The following is a 17,718-nucleotide window of genomic DNA, read 5'->3' as shown; positions in this document are numbered from 1 at the left end:
GCAGACGATGTTATATTTCTAAATAAATCCGCTACAAGTCTGCAACATTCTCTGACTAAATTGAATGACTGTTGTAATAGATATGGTATGAAGGTCAGCAATAAAAAGACAAAGACAATGAAAATAGGCAGAATCATTGAAAATGTCAACTGTGTTGTGAATGGAGAACCTGTGGAACAAGTAAAACATTTCGGCTACTTAGGCACGATTTTTAGTGAAGATGGTAAATTAAATATGGAAATAGACAACAGAATCAACAAAGCTGGTATGGTAGGAAGTCAATTAAATACATTCATATGGAATAAGAGAGAAATTAGTCGCAACACTAAATTAGCTGTATACAAGACAGTGTTCAAACCAGTTTTAACTTATGGATCTGAGAGCTGGGTCAGAAGTAAAACACTTGACCAAAGACTAGAGACCGCAGATATGAGAGTCCTGAGAAAGATTAGAGGCATGAACAGATGGCATCGATGGCAATATCATATTAAAAATGAGGATATTAGGAAAGAACTTGACATTGTCAGCATCCAGGAATGCGTTAGCAGAGCTAATCTCAGGTGGTATGGTCACTTAAACAGAATGAGCGAGGAAAGATTAGCAAAACAAGTGTTCCCTGCCAAGTTGGCAGGAAAACAACCCAGAGGAAGACCAAGATATAGGTGGATTGATACGGTACAAAGTGCCTTAGACGATAGAAATATAATATCTGGTAATGTTGGAGTCGTGACAAGTAACAGACTGATTTGGAGGAAAATTGTAGACAGGAAGTTATTAATGATGTAAATTTTTCATGTAGTACTATCATATCCTGTACACCCCTTGAGGGTACATGGTAGGAATTTGATAATGATAAATTTCACAACTGAGCAGTGCACTTGGGTACAAGGCATCCATTAGACATACCAGGTCAGTAAAGGGTTTGGCATGATTTGTCACTCCATATCATGAATTTCTCATGTTTGGCTTACATGCAACTACCCTTCCAGAGAAACTCGCACTGTGCAGCTTTTTACATACTATCCTACTAATGACTTGAAATATTCTGATATAGATATTTCAATAATCTGAAGTGAAACAGTCAACCGGTGCTAAGGAGTCTATACCCTCCTGCAGTTTCTTAGTAATTAGCTTTCTGGATCTTCCACTGCATTTCTAGGGTGATGTTGAACTCTCATATTTCCAATGGCAATTAATGTTGCTGCCAGATGATTCTGGATGATGGGGTTCCTTTTAACACTCCTTTAAAAGTCTGCAAGTTCTCCATGTGCCACTGATTGATAGAGATATACAGTCGAGTCAAGAGGTATGTTTCTTTGCATTCTGCAGCAGAGAAGGCTACATGTGATGGCAGGAATATCAGTTATATTTCATTCAAATACAAGGAGATCCCAATACATAGTTTTTAGTACTCAATGTTATTAATGCAAATTCATATGAAATACTAATTTGTATTATGCTAAAAAAATAAATTTGTATTTGAAATATGTATGTATATATAATTACTAAAATTTCTTTTAAGTAACTAGATGATTTATGAATGCTACCTTTTCTTGCAAATGTCAATCTGACTTCTGAGGAGGTCTCAATATTGGATACCCATAAGTCAAAATTATGAACATAAGCAACTAAATTAGGATTCCAAGGACACATCTGTGGATTTAATCTTGCACCATCTGAAGATGTTTTTAGTTCTTGGGGGAAAAATGGAAGAGGCTAAAAGAGAAAAAATATATAACTTCTTCAATGAAAGTAGAAACAATATTAATTAGCATTTACAAGAAAATGGTGAAATTAACAAATGTAAAATCTACATACATTAGAAGCACAATTTGCTTCATTACAAGTCTAATAAAAACACAGTTTGTTATAATGAATATAAATATGATATTGTTCAAGTTGTTAAGTTTTCCAGATGCAAAAAAAATAAATAAAATAACAATGAAATAAGTTAAGGTCACATTTACTTGGCAAAATACACAGGTACATACCACTATTAATGATATCATTTAAAGTTAATATAGACACATCTTTCAGAAAAAAAATTACTGTGAATAACACATCTGATCCACTCAGAGCTGAAAGAGAAATAAGAAAAGGGCATGAGAAATAGCAAAGCTCCAGATCAAAGGTGAAATTAAAGCAAAAATATATAGTAATAAAAAAAGGCATGTGTGTGCATGCACAAGCACTCGAATACAAATGTAATTTGGCAATCTTGCATAAAACTGTTAAAAAGAAATAACAATTTGCAATTAGCCCTGAGAGAGTTTACCTTAGACTTCAAAGTGAAACAGAAGTGCTAACATTCTCTCAATACTTCTGACAGAATGTCAGTAAAAATAATAAAATAATAATATTAATAATACCTCCTTTCATCAGAAAGTAGGCAAGCATGGACCGTTTCCGATTCTCTTAGGAAGGGCCAAAGGTAACTTATCAATAATGACCACTTCATCTGAACAATTATGAATTTTTTTGAAGATAATAGCTAAGAAGCCTCATGATGAAATAACTTTTTTTCCTTTTAAAAAGAAAGTTTCCTCTTTATGTCACTGACCTTTTTTTCCTTTGCTACCCATTCTAGTTATCTCTCTTGGAAGAACAAAATTTATAAATAGATAGAGGGTACCTCTATGGGATTTCTCCTCTCACTCACACCTTGTCAAGTTTTATGGAAGATTTTGAAAAACAAGCTTTTGACTCAGCCCCTCTGAAACCTTCTATCTGGTTAAGGTATGTAAATGATATGTTTTCTATTTGGTCTAATAGCCCAGACACATTAGACACTTTTCTCTTTCACCTCAATAGTATTCATCTTAGAATCCAATTTACAATGGAAAAGGAAACTATTAATAGTCTAACCTTTCTAGACACATCCTCCTACCTAATCCTTTTCAGTATATAGTAAACCCACTCACACAGGCAGATACATTCAAAAACCTTCCCATTAGTCCCCCCCCCCAACAATATGGTATCATAAAAACACTAGTTCAAAGAGCCTACAACCTTTGTCCGAGACCTCTCTCTTGCAACAGAACTCAATCATATACACACCACACTTTTTTATCTAATGGTTAGAGTTCCCTGAGCATCAAAAAATAATTAATCCTTCCACAAGTCACAACCTTATCTTCCGAAAGATTTTAGCAATGCTATCACTATCACCTATGTCCAAGGCACATCACAAAAAATATCAAAAATCTTAAAGAAATAAAATCTTTGCACCATTTTCAGTACTCACATAAAACTAGCTACCCTTATCTGCTCATTAAAGACAAATTCCCTCCCCTCTCAGTTCTGGGCATATATAGTTTCTTGTTCCTGCAAGTTGGCCTACTATGGACAGACAGGAAGATCAGTTACCGTCTGCACAGAAGGACATAAAAAGTATATCTGCAGTCATGATTATGATCAATCCAGCATTGCAGACTATGCTTTGGATACAGCTCACAGAATCAATTAGAAAAAAGAACATTATACTCCATCACAGTAAATTTAGAAGAGAAGGACTGTTTTTAGAATTTGCTGCGGTTCTTAAAAACCAGCCTAATTGAATAAATATGGTTGTATAAAACTTTTGGAAATGTGGGAAACACTAATACTTCGAAATCCCAGTTTACATCTTATGCCGCCAACAGGTGTCCATAGAGGGTCTCCCACTTAGTTAAGACTCTAGTCTTTCATCCATGTGTTTCACTTAGTTTTGTGCTGCCTTTGTGCATGTTACATGTCTCATTTTGTACTCCATGATGATGTCTCTTAACTGAGATAAAATATAGGAATTAATACTATTTTTAATTATTTCCTAGTGCTGTTTCACTTCATTAAATGGGGTAAAATTTTACTCCATACAGTGAATACACTGAATAATTCAGAAGGCCTGGTCAGAGGGTCAAATTCAAGATGACTTGAGTAGACCTATCACAGTACACATCTATAAAAAAGGAAAATAAAATTGAATAGGAAAATTAGAGAGAAATTTCCTTGGTATTCTTAGCAAGATTTATGCAAACCCACTTGAGGAAAGGTGAAGAAAAATTGTCAATGGGAAACCTGGAGAAAAAACAAGATAGGTTTATTCTAAACGGCAGTTGTTGGGATCAGATTTTCACTTTAAGACAGATAATTCAAATATTAGGAATATAGCAAGGAGTTAACTCAGCAACTGCTAGTCCCAAGCCCAGAAGAAAAAGAGGGTTGTACTTGCAGTCAGCAACCACAACACATAAAAAATGCTTCCTGCACAGAAACTTCAAATATTGAAAGAAATCAGACTAGCTCTGCTGAAGAATCACCAGAGGAAATTATGCAGGTTGGCAAAAGCTCACAAGGGGAAGGCTTTTAGAAATGATATCTTCCTACCTAAATCTGAAACCAGCTAATGGACAGATATAAAATATGAGGATATGATTATATATATATATAGGATTAAGTGAAACCAGAGATGAGATGGAAATTGTGAGATCAGACTAACATCAAACCAATAAGTCATATATTCTAGAAACCCTGAGGATGAAGAACACAGCAGGGGTGTCACTCTGATGATGATAGTGGAGATAAGAAAGGCACTATTGGAATGAAACCCAGTATCAGCAAGAATAATAAAAGCTAAGTTCAAACCAAGTATAAAAATGTTACTATAATAAGCATCTATACTCCTACAGTATTGAATGGGAAGAAAAAAGATTTTTATGACCTGCTTGGATACGTGGGTAGGTCCAAGATTTGCAAAAGGGATATGATCTTACTTCTGGGAGATGCAAATGCAAAAGTAGGCAAAGACAACAGAGGTTATGCAATAGTGATGGGGAAAGATGGAAATGAAATTTTATTCAAGGACGTCTACCTATTTAAAACTTAATCATAGGTTTATCATATAATCATACAATATCTAATCATAAGAATATACATAAACAAAACTGGATCTCACCAGATGGAAAGAGTAAAAACCAAAGAGATCACATAACAATAAATAAATCATGGATATCCTCCTTGCAGGATATGAAAGCATGGAGAGATGCAGACATATACTATGAATGGAAAAGATAGAAATGAAATTAATAAAGATATTTAAATCACAATGCAAAAAGAAACTGGTACAATATAAATAAACTGAAAAGTAAGGACACTAAAAATCTTTGCTTACACAATTAAACACAAATATGAAACAATAATACAAAATAAAGGGAAAAAATTGGGATATAGAAGAAAAATGGCAATCTAAAACAATTGTAGAGTCCAGAAACAATGGATAACAAACAAAAAAGAGGAAAAGGACAAGTAAAGAAAAGTGTGAGATGATAAAAGAAAATTCATTGAAGAACTCTGTAAAGAGGCTGAGCAGGCTATAGCAAATTTTGATTCCAAGAAATTTTTTGAAACAACAAGGAAGATAACCAGAAAAAAGAAGAAAAAAATGAGACGAGAGAGACTAATAAGGAATAAATTTGTATTTTCTGCTGTTGCATAACCATAGAAATATTTCTACAAATTCTATGATTACTGTCCTTAAGCATTCATCTTTAAATTCCTGATATATACTCTAAAGGAGAATACATGATTTGTACATGATTAAGTTTATATTATTATTAGTCTTTGGGGTAAAACCGAAGCTACACCTCCCAGTTGGATGAGTGTTACCGTGTATGAGAGATGCCTCATACCTGAGTATATCGTTCCAATTAAAACCTAGTGGTATAGGTTTGATTGTGGGAAACACTGGGTATACTTCCAGTAGGCTAATATGGCTGGTGAAGCATGTCAAAACCAATCACAAGATATGTGGATATTTTGCAGATTACGAAAGGAATAAGAGAGATACAGAAAACTCACATAGTGCAATCTCCATTCCTTTTTCTCAAAGAGAAATTATGAAGCCTGTCAGTGAAAGTTCAAGGAAGTCCACTTGCTTTAGCTTTCTCAAAACATCAGCTGTAGAGAAACCCACTCGTTATATCCACTTACTATGTTTGTACCCACTTGAAATCTGGAAAACTTCATGAAATTTGCACTGGAGCAGAGTCAGCAAACCTTAATGCACTCTACATCCAAGAACATAGGTAGAGAACAGATATTGAATGGAATTAAGTCATATCAAACTGCAAAAAAAAAAAAATGGAATTTCATTTATACATCAGCAGACAAATCTAGTAATGGAGGAATCGGATTTCTTAGCCAACAAAGAGAGCTATTGTCACATCTCATCTATCTTCAAAATCTCCAAGAGAATAATCGCCATAACTTTAAACTCAAACCCAAAAGCAGCAACAACAACAATCTGACCTATATCCATTGAGACTTGAGATGAAAATTCCATGAATGCTTCCTACAATCAACTTTCTCTATTGTCCCAACACACAATCTCCATATCATAAGTGGAGATTTTCATCCAAAAATAGGATATGTTTTGGAAATGACAAAAAATATAGGCCTTTCACATACCATAAATGAAAATGGATATCTTCTAGCTGAACTATGCAACACTCATAACCTTGTCAATCTACAAATTTCCACATAAACCTGCAATAAAATGGACATGTGAACATCCAAACAGAAAAAGATCATAAACTGATCACATTTTAAACAGTTTAATCAGAAAGTTTGTGAAATCTGATCAAAATTGCAGAACTTACAACGGTGTAGAACTAAAATCCGATCACGAAATAGCTAAACTTTAATCATAGAATAAGTAAGGATATATATAAAACTTCATCTCAGTGCTTTTATACCTAAAAAACAGATAACAAATAAATATCACTGGAATTATCTAACTCTTCTTACCATACAAACTCAGCATAAAGAAGAACTACAACAAACAAATTAATGGAAAGACCGATGAATGAAGAACCATCCCGGAGCACTGCTCATATTGTAAAATCTCTCTATGAATTAGAAGCACACACTTTGGTTACCAAGACTTCATCTTCTCAAAGGAAATTGGTAACGCACCACTGAAGAACTGATATAGAAACAATGACAATAAGCAGCGATGCAGAAATCAGAGGACGCACAATTTTTCATTGTGCATCCTCTGATTTCTGCATTGTAATTCATTGTAATCTTCAGTGACTTTGTGTTCAAGACCAGTCTGGAGGTAAGTACTTATTACTTATTAGATTTACACTATTGTTCTCTTTCTTGCATTCTTTATTATACTCAGTAATTTTATTCACGTCTCTTAAACTTTGAATTTATGACAGCATTACCAACTCCAAAGGTGTGATCCTCCCACCAACAGGAAAGCCTGGAGTTTCAGCAGGTATTCACATAGTTCAGAATTTCTGCAGATGAAATGGCCCAACCAATGGCAGGTTGAGCTCAACAGGTCCACTGCCACTCCAGATAGACATTGACAAGAGACCAGAAGACCACAATTTCACATTAAACTTACGAAACAGCTGAGAAACACAATAGGTTACATGAAGTCAATTAGATAAAAAGATGCAATGAACAAGCATCTATTGAAACTGCAACACCCATGGAAGCAGAAAAGAACAACTATAATGAAAGTTCCTACAGTTATCCTGTAAGCTAAGGAACAATGGACAGCAATGGCCACAGCCATAAAATAAATTTCCCAAAAGCCAGAAACATGGATGAGTGTCCTACTGCACACTCACTAAATTTTCAGATGATGAAAACATCCAGTACCACAAATTCGCTCTAAAAAACTTTAAGATGGTACTTCAGAGTTAAAGAGGACCCAGACATGACAGTCACAAGAGATTTCCAAAACTGCAGACTAAACCTTGTTAACACAGGCCTTGGGAATCGAGCAAATAAACATTCAATGCTCTTCGTCCTGGTGGAAATCAGCAAACAATACTGAGCAATACATAACCTAAACTCCGTCTATGACCTGGCTATAAAACTAAAACAATTACAAAGGAAAGCATCATAGTCAAAAATTCAAAAATTGTTGCAGCCAGCCACAACGCTGCTGCAATACTGATTTCTGCAGCATAAAATGTGAAGAAAAGCATGCAATGGCTCCCTGCAAAAAATCAAAAACGGAGCTAGTTAAACATCCCAGTTGCAGTGGATCATATCCTGCCAACTACAGAGAATGTAAACAATACTCAGCTAACCAAAACCAGCAAAAGAAAACTAAAACGCCCACCAACAACTATACAGACACCTACAGCAAATGATGATACTCCTCTCAATGGCAGCGAACCAAGCCATTCAAAGCATGTGCCTTATATACAAAGGTAGTGGCATCAAAACCAGCAGAAAATACTGAATCCCAGCACCCACAAAATTCACAGAACTAAAATTGTATTTCCCACTTTGGGTGAGATGTTAATCGAGTTCAGCAAAGCAAATCCCAGCGAGGACTCATTGAACAACTTTGTGAGACATACACAAACAATTCTTAACTGGACCAATTGATGATTAACAAATGTAGAAGGCCAAACTCTCTACAAATCATGTTCTGGAATACCAAAAACTAGGAAATGAAATATGCAAATTACAATAATTTACAACACACTACAGTGCTGAGGTGATCCTTGCAAATGACACGTGTTGACAATCCAAAGCTCAGGAACTATGTTGTTGAAAATAAACACTGTATATAAATTTCCAGTCACTGGAAGCAGATGTAACTGAAATTCTATAAAAACTAAGCAGTGCTAGTAGCAGCAGACCTGGATGCCAAGCACATTACCTCAAATAGCAGAATTACAAACTGTAACAACAGAACCTTCAATGACTTTGCTGCCACCAGGAACATCGTAATTCTATTATCTCCAAAACCCATGTACTACAAGGAGGGAAAACCTTTTGATGTCCATGACATCAATACTTCAAATTATCATGCACTGATGCTAAATAAGTGGAATAGACAACCTCACTATGACAGCAACCCACTTTTCCTTCTACTGGATGTACAACACAAAATTATCCCAGAATGGCTCCCAACCATCAACAAGACAAAACTTTAGTTTAGAAAAGCCTGAAATGTGGAAAGGCAGCTGGAGTAGATGATATCTGACCAGAAATGCTCACGTATGGAAGCATAAGTCTTACAGTAGCTGCACTGCATAGTTCAGAGAGCCTGAACAGAGGGACAAATTACAGATGATTATAGTAGAGCTCTAATAGTGCCCATATATAAAAAGGGAAATAAAAAAGGGACCAATTTTTTATTGTGCCAGATGCTTTCTCTAAAGCCTCAAAAAATCATAAGTTGGTCAGTGGTTATTAGCTGGTTTCAGATGGAGGTGGCAGAGGTTTTTTTCATCCCACAAAGCAGAAAAACCAGTCATTAGAACACAGCAAATTAACAGGCATAGCAGACTAGCCTCATAGCCCGAGTTGCTTTGGCCATAAAACCAAATAAACCAAACCCAGACCAAACAGGTGTCATGTTTGTGTTGAAAGGAATTGTGAATTGCATAATTGGGCATGAAGGTGGAAGGACAGTATTATAGTCAAGAGTAAGATGTCTTGTTTGAATGACTGCATTTAATAGTAAATGTCATTTTGTGTTGGTGTAAATGCCATGGATGTGAAAGTAAGTTTTATTGAAGAGATTCTGGCTTGGTTTGCATGTTATGATTGGTTGTCCTTTTTGATATGATTAGTTCATGAGGAAGATTCAATTTTGTAGCAGTAAAACTGTCATTTTTTGTGAGATTCATCATAAGTTCAGTTGTAATTAAACAGAAGGACAGAGTAAGGATGTGCAGAGGAGACATTCTTAGACAAGACATCCATACAGAGAGAGAGATCAATATCCATGCAATAACATGGCCTAAAGGGTGCTTCCGACATACTGCTACTCGGATCTCCTCTCCAGGCACAACCTGGCAGTGTATATGACAGCAGGATTATGCGACCAGGTGACCAAGATGCCTCCTGACTCATAACAGGCTTCGGCTCGTGCACTAACTGGCAGCCAGCTTACAGCACCACTACCATTTTAAATTATGTACCCTTGAAATGAAGATTATGGATCTCTAAGAATGTTTGGCACAGTTTAAAGGGTATCACTCCTGTTGCATGGAAAAGAGGGGGGATGGGGGAAACCAGCAGCACTGCTCTGTAGACCAAACTTGGAATTTGCCACTTCAGGCCTCCAATGAGGGTGGTGGTGGTGACATTTCAACAGGCAATGAAGGTCATCTACCACCTCATGGATTTAGTTGACATTTCCTCTAACTAGGAAGGTATCCCTTTGTAGTTGGAATAATTGCTGGTTTTGATTTGACAGGGAGAGGCTGTATACTGATCATCATCTGCCTATTAGATGCCACTTTCTTTCATAATATTACCAATATAGATAGAATACATTCCTGCCTTGCACTTAATTTTATATCAAACTATCTTCTGTACCTCCTTCAATTCTAACTACTAACTTACAACTTAAATACAGGCTATGTACTATTCTGTATAATCTTCAATTTACCTGTACAAGTGTAACAATTGCAACAGCTTCTCTCTCTCTCTCTCTCTCTCTTAACACCTTGTTATAGTCTTTTTCAGGATCTACAAAAAGTAAGTACAGATCACTGTTATATTCCCATGATTTCTTAACTTTTCTGTAAAGTGAAAGACTGATATTGACAAGTTCTATTTGGCCTGAACCAAATTGTTCTCCAAATTTCTCTTCAATATTTTTTCTTAGTCTCTTCTCAAGCGTGCTTGCATAAATCTTACGTGAATGCTTAATACAGAAATTTCTCTGTAATTCTCAAATTTAGTTTTATTTTCCTTATTTACAGATGGGTGCTATGAGAGTGTAAAAATTTGATGTAGCTTAATAATGCCAGAAAGCCTTACATCAATTTTTACAGAAGTCAAGCCCTGTAAGGATGTTATAAAAATAACCTGTATATCTGTTATGGATGGTATACATGGGTCTTACGTGCAGTGGCTAAAGAATTATCAGTGCCCTTGACCATGTTGTTTAATTTGAGTCTCGGGTCTGGTTTAGTCCCGAAGGTGTGGAAAGAGGGGAAAATAGTTCCACCGCATGAAGGAGGATCCAAGACTACTGTTGCAAATTACCGACCGATCAGCATATCAGGAGTCGTTGTCAAGTTCTTGGAGAAAGTAGTCAAGGGAAAAATACAGGAATGGATTGATGAAAATGAGATACTGTACAGGGGACAGCATGGCTTTGTGAAGGGTAGATCGTGCCTCAGTAACTTGCTCAAGTTTTATAACACGGTGACGGCTGAACTGGATAAGGGCAATGGGTTAACAGTGATACTGCTGGACCTGGCTAAGGCCTTTGACAGGATACCACATGGAATTCTAATCCGTAAACTGCAACATATGGGAATGGATATAGGGTTGGTGAGATGGATAGGTGGGTGGTTGATGGAGAGATATCAGAGAGTAGTTTATTCAGGAGTAGAATCCAAAAGACTGCCTGTGACTAGTGGTGTGCCGCAGGGGTCTGTTCTTGGACCACTGCTGTTTAATTTGTTCATTAACGATATAGGGAAGGATCTAAGAGGAACGGTTCATTTGTTCGCTGATGATGCAAAGTTGGGTGTAGGGCAATAGTGAATGCAGAAGATGTCAAAATCTTGCAGGATGATTTGGATAGATTGGAGTTCTGGGCTAAAGAGAATGGATGTCAATTTAATGTGACAAAATGCAAGGTTATGCATTTTGTGGTGAAAAGATTAGCAGCAGTATACCACACTGGTGGAACTGTACTCCAGGAGATTGATGAGGCCAGGGACTTGGGAGTGTTGGTGGATAAGGAGATGAAGTTTAGGGGACACATTGCAAAAGTGGCTAAATCAGCTCATCAAATCACTTGGTTGCTGAAAAATACTTTGACGAGCAGAGACAAGCAAGTTATTGTTTCTCTGTACCGAGCCTTGATAAGACCTCATCTCGACTACTGTGCTCAGATTTGGTCACCTAGGTTTCTTCTTGATGGGGAGGAGGTGGAGAGGATCCAGAGGCGAGTGACCAAGATAATAGCAGGTCTATGGAAGGAACCTTATGAGAACAGGTTGAAGATTTGTGGGTTGCAGAAATTAGTTGATAGGCAGAAAAGGGGAGATATGATTGAGACATTCAAATTGCTGAAGGGTTTCTATAGGATTAATTCAGAGGATATTTTTGAGATCAGGACTGGTGGTGGTGGTGGTGGGAGAACTAGGGGACACCTATGGAAGCTGGGCAAGAGTGTGGTTAGCAAGGGTGTTAGAGCTGGGTTCTTAACTTTTAGAGTGGTAAATGAGTGGAATAAGCTGCCAGAGTCTGTTGTAGGTGCTATGACAGTGAATGAGTTCAAGGCAGGGTATGATAGTGTTAAATAATGAATGAAGGTAATTTATAAATTATAATACTTCATTCATATTTAACATAATCATCCATTTCATAAGCAAGACTTGTAAATATTATTTATTGTTTGTCTCTTGCTTAGAGTGTGTTATTCATATAATTGCCTTGAATTTTGTTTATTATTTAATAATATAATCTTAAGTAATGTGATAGTTATAAAAAGGACTCTGTATAAAAATGTCATTCATTTTATTTAATTTATTCCTATAATAATATTGTAAGAAATTATATATATGTAGGTTTAATGTACCCTATGTGAACTATGATATTTTTTATTTAACATTACTGAAAAAGAAAGTAATTTTATGTAATTCTTCTGATTGAATTTGATTGACTGTTGTCAAGGAAACAGAGTTAATTTTAGATAGTGCGTGTGTGGAGTGTGAGCTATGGTATTTGAAGGGAGAAGGAGTTGATATGAGCTGAACTGGCTAGAACCGGATTTTGGCAGGAAGAATGAAGGCATGTTATTGGAAAACGAAAGTAAACAAGGGAGAAGCATTCAGGACAGCACGGAGTGAAGTAACAGGCAGCAATAAAGGGAATTTGGAAATGCCATAAATAAATTAAGAAGGGACCGGGAAATTAATAGGCAATTAGGAATATTTCTATGGAATTCTAAAATTACGTCGAATTCCAATTGTTTTGAGGAAGAATAGTGCAAAGCTGAAATTAATGCGTAGAAGAAGATAAGGAATAAGTAGATTACCTGATACAAGTGCATCAAGACTTGTGAAGCTCTATGTTTAATATTTCAGTTATATAGTGAAGATTCCTTTTGAATAGTGTTACTTCAAAATGATAGTTAACTTCAGTTTTAAGTGTGCCTATAGTGAATCCAATGTACAAAGGATGTAAACCAGTAAGAACAGTCCATTTTTTTTATATTTCAGCGTGAAGAAATAAGAGTTAGCTCCGCCTGATATATCTTAACGTTAACTGTGGCGTTCTACTAAAATTAGCCGAAGTATGGAGCTTTAAAGTGTCCCCCCCCCTTGAAGTGATAACTGTCTCATAATTGAATTAAGTGTTTGTTGACTAAGAGAGAATTAGAGAATTCTACTTGAAGAATATTTACTGTAAGATTCTGTAACATTGAACTGTGTGAACCATTTTTAATTATTCGGAAGAATGTAAAATTGACTGCTGGATGTCTGATGCCTAATGTTTTATGTTTGTTATGAGTATTTGAACTAAGTTGATTTGCATTATCTTGCTTTCAAAGTTATACTTAATGCACATGTTATGTAACCCTGCATTAAATGTTTTGTTTTATTGATTCCAATTTGGTATTTGCTGATTCTCTTTCATTGCACCGCTCATAAAGTTTATCGGACCTTGCGGAAGCCTTAAATGATAATATTAACCTCGACCTGTAGAAAAGTGACTGCAAAAGTAAGTTGATGATTGATTCCACTATATTATATAGACTAATCTCAATATAGGGTGGCACAGGATAATATAAATTTCTCTATATTTGGATCAGTAATCAACCAAAAATTGATTAAAAAAAAAAAAAAAACAGATAATTTAAATAAAAATAACTTTCCAATGAGATGGCGGATTCAAAGCCAGGATGTACGCCACAACAATACATAATGTGAGAATGTCGAATAGTTGTGTGGATATGATGTTTAGGGCCTCCCTCGATGAGTCTAATGACTCCCTGGAGTCGCCCGTAATAATAGTAATAATAATAGTAATCTGTATATAGTTAAAACAGTTTGTTAATGTAAATAATCCCATAGGGACTGTCTGTACTTACCCCTAAAAAGGAAAATTCTAGATTGTATTGCACAAAGGCAATACCTTGCCACCAGAAAACTTTGTATATTAACTCCTTATAAGGATATGTGAAAGTTGTTTGTAAATTCCACCTGTAAACACTCAAGGTCAGTGTCAGATGGACCGACAAACTTCAGACGTACTTCTGCTGCCCGAAACAAATAGGATTAAAGGAGTGTAGAAGAAGATCAAAAAAAGGGTCAGTGTCAAGGAAAGAACAAGGGATCGCACCGAAATAATCGGGGTCCAATGGCTTCGTGCAGGAATTCGAAAGAAGGTGAATAAAAGGTGTTGGCCTGAAGATCGAGGATCAGTTATCCATAGGTCGTCATCAGTTATCCAGAAGTCTTCATCGGTTACCCGTAGGTCGTCACCAGTACCCCAGTGGTTGTCTGTCGGATATAAGCCATCGAGGATGCAACATCAGGAGAAGTCATGCCAGTGGTCCGAAAGAAAAATGACAGAAGAAGCCATGCCAGTGGTCCGAAAGAAAAATGACAGAAGAAGCCAGTCTGCCAGGCAAAGCATTTGATCTGATGACAAACTTTTGCAGGGAGCTATCGTCCAAACAGAGGAACCTTTGAGCAGGAAAGAATTGCTCCGTTAGTTTAATGCGCAAGCAAGTACTCCTCAAGCCGAAAATCTTCGCCCGTGTGACGGGAGGACAGCGCCCAACAGAAGCCATCAGTAAATTTATCGCTGTCATAAAAAGGGAGAGAGAGAGAAAGCCTGATATGGGAGGAAAAGGTCAGAACTCCAATCCGAAGCCAGGGGATGAGAATACGCAGTGGGTAGCAGCCCTAAAGTGAGTTTGATTTTTTCTTTCCAATTTTGTGAATTATAAGAGAACTCTAAGTGGACTGTTAAGATTAGGCTGCTGAATTTGAACAGAGTTAATGGTTGGATTTAAATATTTAATAAGTAATAGAAGATTATGTGTGTGTGTGTGTGTGTAGCAATTAGAGAGTAACAGTTTGTTAACAGTGCATTTGCCTAGAGTACTATCTTAGTATCTGAAGGATCGAACTTTTATATGTAATGACATTCTTATGTGTATAACAGAAAAGAAGTAACTGTTTGTTAATGGTACTATTGCTTAGGATAGTAATTCGATATTGGAAGAGAGTGGTTATTTATGTGATATGATTTTCATGAATTGAAAGGGCATTTTAACATAATTGTTTTATGTAAAGTTAAACTAAGCAAATTTTTCTTTAATGGAATAATAGTGTAAATTGTTTTATGGTAAATAAATGTGTTGTTTAAATGTTAATAGAGTGTTGCCGCACTGTTCCAAAAAAAATATTAGATAGTAAAGGATAGATAGTAGACCACGCCTGCAGATATTAAGTAATCAGGGATAATTTGAATGTAATGGGAAAACTACTGGACGCACTCAACACTTCTTATTACTAGAAAACGGACATCAGTGGCGCAGCATATCAAATAAATTTTCTGGTGTTCAAGGAATAAGAAGGCAAGTGCGGAAGGCAGTTAGAATAAGCAAAAAAGGAGTCATAGCATAAAGTAGTATATATAGGAAGGAACAGACTAACATTATAGAAGGCATTGAAATACCTAAAGTAAAGAAAGGTAAAGAGCATATAAAAGAATACATATAAAAGTATAGATAGAGATATAGGATAGAACCTCCACCCGCATTTACAATGCAGCAGCCGGTAGGATCAAATCCACAGTAATTAAATTAGATAAAAGTGCATTGGAACAGTTTCATAAATTAAGATCAGGCAACTAAACAGAAAAGAGTATACATATAGTGTAAAAGAAAATTTTTTTAACAATGAATGTGAACAATGTTGATTCGGGATTCACTAGTACTGATAAAATGGGGAATAGAGAATTTTTCAGAACGGTGAATCCTCATCTCTTAATCCCTCAATTCTCTGGAGAGGATCACGATGATGTGTTGTCCTTCTTCAAGTTCATTGAGGAGCTAAGGAACGTCGGAAACTGGTCGGACTTCCAGCTTATGGTAATATTAAGGAACAAACTGGTTGGCAGGGCTACAAACTTTTTGTATTCCTCTCCTATACTGAGAGACACTTTGGAGTACAATAAGTTCAAAAATACCCTAATGTCTCAGTTTTCCAAGACTAGAAGCATGGGTCCAAACCCGTGGAGGCTACAGAAATGCAAGCAGGAAAGTAAAGAGACTATCACAGACGTTTACAATAGGCTGCTCACCTTAGCAAATAGCTTGAGTGTGCCAGATGAGGAAAAGAGCCATTTTGATTGGGCAGTCCTTAACCAATTCAGGCTAGGAGTGAGAGAGGAATATAAAGAAACAGCATATAATAGGAAGATAAATAATTTAGAAGACTGCTATCAGGCAATAAAGGTTAGACGATCTACATCCAGCATCTAGTGCCAATCAAATACACAACATTTCAGAGGTGTCGGAATCAAAAAGTGAGAGTAAGAAAGAGAAGAATCTAGCTGATCCTAAAGAAAAAAGAATACACAAACAGAAGGTAGAAAAAGAGGAAGATAAGGTTAAAGAAATATATGAAGTAGATCACAACATACAGACAACCTCTTATTCTTTTAACAGAGAAGAATTACAAGCCTTTATCAAAAGAGAGGTAGAAAAGCTACAGCAGCCCTTGATGGAGAAGCTTAACTCCATTCTCGATCAGTTAGGGGGAGATCAAAGCAAAACCCTCATTGGAGAATTTAGACTCGGAGCAAACGCACAGCGTTCACTCCGAGTCTAAATGCTCTAAGTTTGTTTTAAGGAAAATAGGAAAGAAGCACCCCAGTGCTACAGATGCGGAAAATTTGGGCACATTGCCAGATACTGATCTCACAGCAGAGGGAACTATGACAGAAATGGAAGATTTGAGGCCAATATGGTAATGACCCACCACCATCCCACACGGAGAACTAAGAGATGGCCAAGAAGCGTTAGAAGTCAGCAGGAAAGCTCCATGATCGTAATAAGGGGAAAAATAAAAGGGGGTAAAATGCAGAGTTTTGCTAGACACTGTTCCCAAGTTTCGGTGATAACTGGGTCTCTATTCAGGAAGTCGCAATCCCAAGTATCCGACGGTATCACTAAACTTAAGCCACCTGTCATGTTAAAGGGAATAACAGACCCCACCATTTCTATGCCTCGAAGAAATTAAAAGTGAACATGTGGTTGGCAGATTTTAATTTAAATGTTTCACCGGAGCTATTAATTCTCCTGGAATCCTCTCGTACTACAGCAAAGGTAGTAACTTGGGACTGACTTTCTTAAGAAACACAAGTTCTCATGTGATTTTTCAAAGGGGGAAATTTCTATATCGGGATACAACCAGGATGCCCAGATGAGAGGAAGTCGGAGGCATTATGCTGGCAAAAGTATTAACGAGGTCAACACAGAAAACGACCATTCCCAGCTAGAAAAGGGGGGAGCTAAGGAAAATAAGATTGTGGATCAGAAGGATGAGGAAAATTCATTGCCTGACTCCCCAGCTATTAGAGATATTGGACAGGTAAGGACAGGGGGAGAGACCTTGCACATCTTGAGTGTCAAGGTGGTAGCAGATGAAAAGGAGAATACAGAGGCCACAATGAAAAATATAAAGAATGTAATAGAAGTAAACGTTACAGAGA

The 17,718-nt window shown here is 36.6% G+C and overlaps 1 protein-coding gene across 1 annotated transcript in view; it reads right to left on the bottom strand.

Moving 5' to 3' along the window:
• Positions 1-17,718, bottom strand: part of LOC150110456 (dipeptidyl peptidase 9) — a 441,463-nt gene that overhangs the window by 369,348 nt on the left and 54,397 nt on the right. The window contains exon 3 of the mRNA XM_090393952.1: positions 1,548-1,716. Coding sequence (XP_090250078.1) covers positions 1,548-1,716 — 169 coding nt within the window. The remainder of the gene's footprint in view (positions 1-1,547; positions 1,717-17,718) is intronic.

Source organism: Typopeltis vanoorti, chromosome 1 (genome assembly GCF_054136105.1).
Source record: "Typopeltis vanoorti isolate ZY-2024b chromosome 1, IOZ_Tvanoo_1.0, whole genome shotgun sequence".
Lineage (NCBI taxonomy): Eukaryota > Metazoa > Arthropoda > Arachnida > Uropygi > Thelyphonidae > Typopeltis > Typopeltis vanoorti.
The sequence above is the reverse complement of the archived record's forward strand: the minus strand, read 5'-3'. Positions and strand labels throughout refer to the sequence as shown.